This window comes from Gavialis gangeticus, unplaced genomic scaffold, assembly GCF_001723915.1.
Source record: "Gavialis gangeticus isolate Ggan-Ray unplaced genomic scaffold, GavGan_comp1, whole genome shotgun sequence".
Taxonomy (NCBI): Eukaryota; Metazoa; Chordata; order Crocodylia; family Gavialidae; genus Gavialis; species Gavialis gangeticus.
This window is the reverse complement of record NW_017728994.1, coordinates 45,511,290-45,514,702: the sequence shown is the minus strand read 5'-3', so window position 1 is coordinate 45,514,702 and position 3,413 is coordinate 45,511,290. Positions and strand designations below refer to the sequence as shown.

The 3,413-nt window shown below is 71.8% G+C and overlaps 1 protein-coding gene across 1 annotated transcript; it reads left to right on the top strand.

The window, feature by feature from the left end:
• The first annotated feature begins 37 nt into the window (after positions 1–37).
• On the top strand, positions 38–3,052 carry HOGA1 (4-hydroxy-2-oxoglutarate aldolase 1). Its single transcript, XM_019502688.1, has 7 exons — positions 38–293; positions 1,093–1,221; positions 1,358–1,485; positions 1,651–1,785; positions 1,867–1,963; positions 2,103–2,236; positions 2,718–3,052. Exons 1-7 carry the CDS (start codon positions 80–82, stop codon positions 2,865–2,867), a joined length of 987 nt encoding a protein of 328 aa, XP_019358233.1. The 5' UTR covers positions 38–79; the 3' UTR covers positions 2,868–3,052.
• The last annotated feature ends 361 nt before the right edge of the window (positions 3,053–3,413 follow it).

The window sequence follows — 3,413 nt, the reverse complement described above, 5'->3', positions numbered from 1 at the left end:
CCGCCAGGGAGCAGCGAATCCCTAACGAGCCGTGTCAATCATTAACGGCCTGGGCAGCAGCTGGGAGCTCAGTCCTGCCATGGAACTCATGGCCCTGCTGCGGCCGGGGGCCCGAGGTTGGCGCCCCGGGGTGCTGGGCAGGGCGCTGAGCACCGCCCCCACCACGCCGGCGCCCAGGTTGGACCTGCGGGGCATCTACCCGCCCCTGGCCACCCCCTTCACGGCCCAGGGCAGCGTGGACTACGCCCGGCTGGAGGACAACCTGCGCCTCTACGCCCAGGTCCCCTTCCGAGGTGAGCGCGGGGCAGGGGGCACGGCGGAGCCGGGGCAGCCATGGTGCGGGGCAGGGACTGGCTCAGCCCCTCCAGTGCTGCCCCCCTCGGGCCAGGGGCGCATGGCGGAGCCCCGACCTCGTGGAGACCCTGCCATGGAGCCTGGTCTGGCTCCAAGCAGCCCGCACGGGGCAGAGCCGGCCTGGTCCTGGGGACCCTGGAGAGGCCCTGGCAAGGCCACATGAGCCTGTGCCCTGGGCAGGTGCTGGCACCGTAGGGCTGGGGGCAGCGAGGTGCTGGGTCTCTTCTCCCGATGTGCCATGGCTGCCTGCCAGGGACGGTGCCCAGCGCGGGGGGGCGCACAGCTGGGCTCTGGCCGTGGCCTTGACCGGCTGCCAGCCCAGGGATGCAGCCTCGGCTGGACTTTGCTCCAGTGCAGGCAGCTCAGAAAGGGGCAGAGGGTGAAGCTGCTCCCCCCAGCTCTGGCATGGTGTATAGACTGCACGCACGCATGTGTACGCACCGTCCCGCCAGGCTGCCCGGACCACTCCAGGGGAGGAGACCCTCCAGGCCACGGCCACGGCCACGGCCACGGCCACGGCCACGCTCCGCCACCTCCTGCGCCAGGGCTCTGCCCTGCAGCCTCCAGCCTGGGGTGGGCCCGGTCCACGTTGGGGTGGGGGAGCGGTTCACATCCGTGGGCACATGCGTCTGGGGCAGCGTCACGGCCTGGGACTCAGGGCATGTGGGCTCTGGGCTGGGTCCTGGTTGGGGCCGGGGGCTGCCCCCACCCTGCCCTTGACCCCTGCCGGCTGCGCAGGCTTCGTGGTGCAGGGCTCCAACGGCGAGTGCCCACTGCTGACGGGGCCGGAGCGGTTGGACATCGTGGCCCGCGTGCGTCAGGCCGTGCCCCGCCACCGCCTCCTGCTGGCCGGCTCCGGATGCGAGTGTGAGACGGGGGGGGCCCCTCACCCCTGCCTTGGCTCAGATGCCCGTGGCCCCGATCCCCTTTGTGTGGGCCCGATCCTGCTGCCCTGGAGGGCCCTGTGTGGAGGGGGGCTCTCAACGTGCCTCTCCCCCCGCAGCCACGCAGGCCACCATTGAGCTGACGGCGGGGATGGCGCAGGCGGGTGCCGACGCTGTCTTGGTGGTGACACCCTGCTACTACCGGGGTGCCATGAGCACCGCTGCCCTGGTGCTCCACTACACCCAGGTGAGGGGCAGGGGAAGGCTCAGGCCCAGCTGGCATGGCGTGGGCGTGGGCGAGGCCGGTCCTGGGGTGGGTACCTGGCGTTGGGCACAGGGAGGACGTGGGGCCCCGCGGCCGTGGCGGCTCCCTGCGGGCTGCGTGTCCCAGCCCTGCCGGCTCTGTGCGCAGGTGGCAGAGGCATCGCCGGTGCCCGTGGTGCTGTACAGCGTCCCTGCCAACACCGGCCTGGAGCTGCCCCTGGAGGCTGTGCTGGCCCTGGCCCCGCACCCCAACATCGTGGGGCTCAAGGACAGCGGTGGCGATGTGAGTTGGGGGCTCGAGGCAGATGTGGGGGTTGGGTCCCAGGCGGGGCCAGGCTCTGGGGGACGCTGCCTGTCTCCCCAGATCACTCGCCTGGGGCTGATCGTGCACAAGACACGGTGCGAGGACTTCCAGGTGCTGGCGGGGTCGGCCGGCTTCCTGCTGGCCAGCTACGCCGTGGGTAGGTGGGGGCAGCCGGGAGCTGGGCTGGATCTGGGGGGTGTTGGAGACCCTCGAGAAGAGGGTGGACGGGGCCATGGGGATGTTGCTGGGGAGGGCTGGGCCCCTGTCCCTGGTGACGCCCGGCCCCTCTGCCCCAGGTGCCGTCGGGGGGGTCTGCGCGCTTGCCAACGTCCTGGGTACGCCGTTGTGCCAGCTGGAGCGCCTGTGCCAGGAGGGGCGCTGGCAGGAGGCCCGGGACCTGCAGCACCGGCTCATTGAGCCCAACACGGCGGTAGGGTCCCGGGGGGCTGCGGGTCAGGAGTGAGGGGCACCGGCAGGGCTGGGGGAGCCTCGGGCAGGGTTCCCGGGCCCAGCTGCCTCGGGAAGGGCTGTGCAGGAAGGAGCCAGGCCCTGCCCTCAGGACCGTGCCAGGAACAGCATGTCCCCTGGCCCCGGCTGCAGCTCGACCCCCAAGTGCAGGCAGAAGCCTATTTATAGGCTGGGATTTGGGGTGGGGGGGGCACAGCTCCCAGCCTAGAAGCCCTGAACTCAGCTCCCCCCGTTATACACTGCCACCGCGTCCCCCCAGAGGTGGCTGCAGCCCCTTCCCCACCTCTGCTGAGAGGCAGGAGCCGGGCAGGGGCATGGAGGGCGCTGGGCTGGCAGGAGCTGGGCGCCCTGCCCTGCTGCTGCCCAGGCTGCTCTCGTGGCCCCGCTGATGGGTCGCTGCCCCGGTGGCATGGGTCAGGCACTCACAGGCTGCCCGGCCCCAGGTGACACGGCGCTTCGGCGTGGCGGGGCTGAAGCAGGCCATGGAGTGGTTTGGCTACCAGGGGGGGCCCTGCCGGGCACCGCTGCTGCCGCTCAGCGAGGACCAGGCTGCTGCGCTGCGCCGGGCCTTTGCCCGCAACGGCTGGCTCTGACCCCCCTGCACAGCGCTGCACCCCGCATGCACTCCAGCCCCCGGCACCTGCCCAGCTGCCCCCTACCCCTGCGAGGGCAGCTGTGGCCTGGGAGCTCAGCATCAATCCAGCCTGGCCCAGGCATGAGGCGGTGGGTTCCTGTGGCCACGCAGAGTCCAGCTGGGAATAAACTCATTGCACCTGCACCGCATCCTCCTCCTCCCTGCCTGGGTTGAGGGGAGCGTTCGGGGCGGGCCGGGGGCTGCTGTGCCCCCTCCAGCAGGACAGCGTGTGGCTCAGCGCCCAGCCCTGGACTCCAGGACCCTGCACCTCGGCACTGCTTCAGTGCCTCCAAGGCTGCCCAGAGCCCCCCACCGCTCTCGGCTGTACCGAGGGGTGACCACGGGGTACGTGGGGGCGCCTGGGGCTGGGGGGCTTCGGACACAGACACGCAGGCGGTGGCTTGGCAAGACGGTTTTACTCCCGGCCGGGCGGGCGCAAGGCACGGAGTGGCGTCGCGGACATTCAGCGCGGCCAGGCAGACCCCTCTCCCCCCAGCCCAGCCCA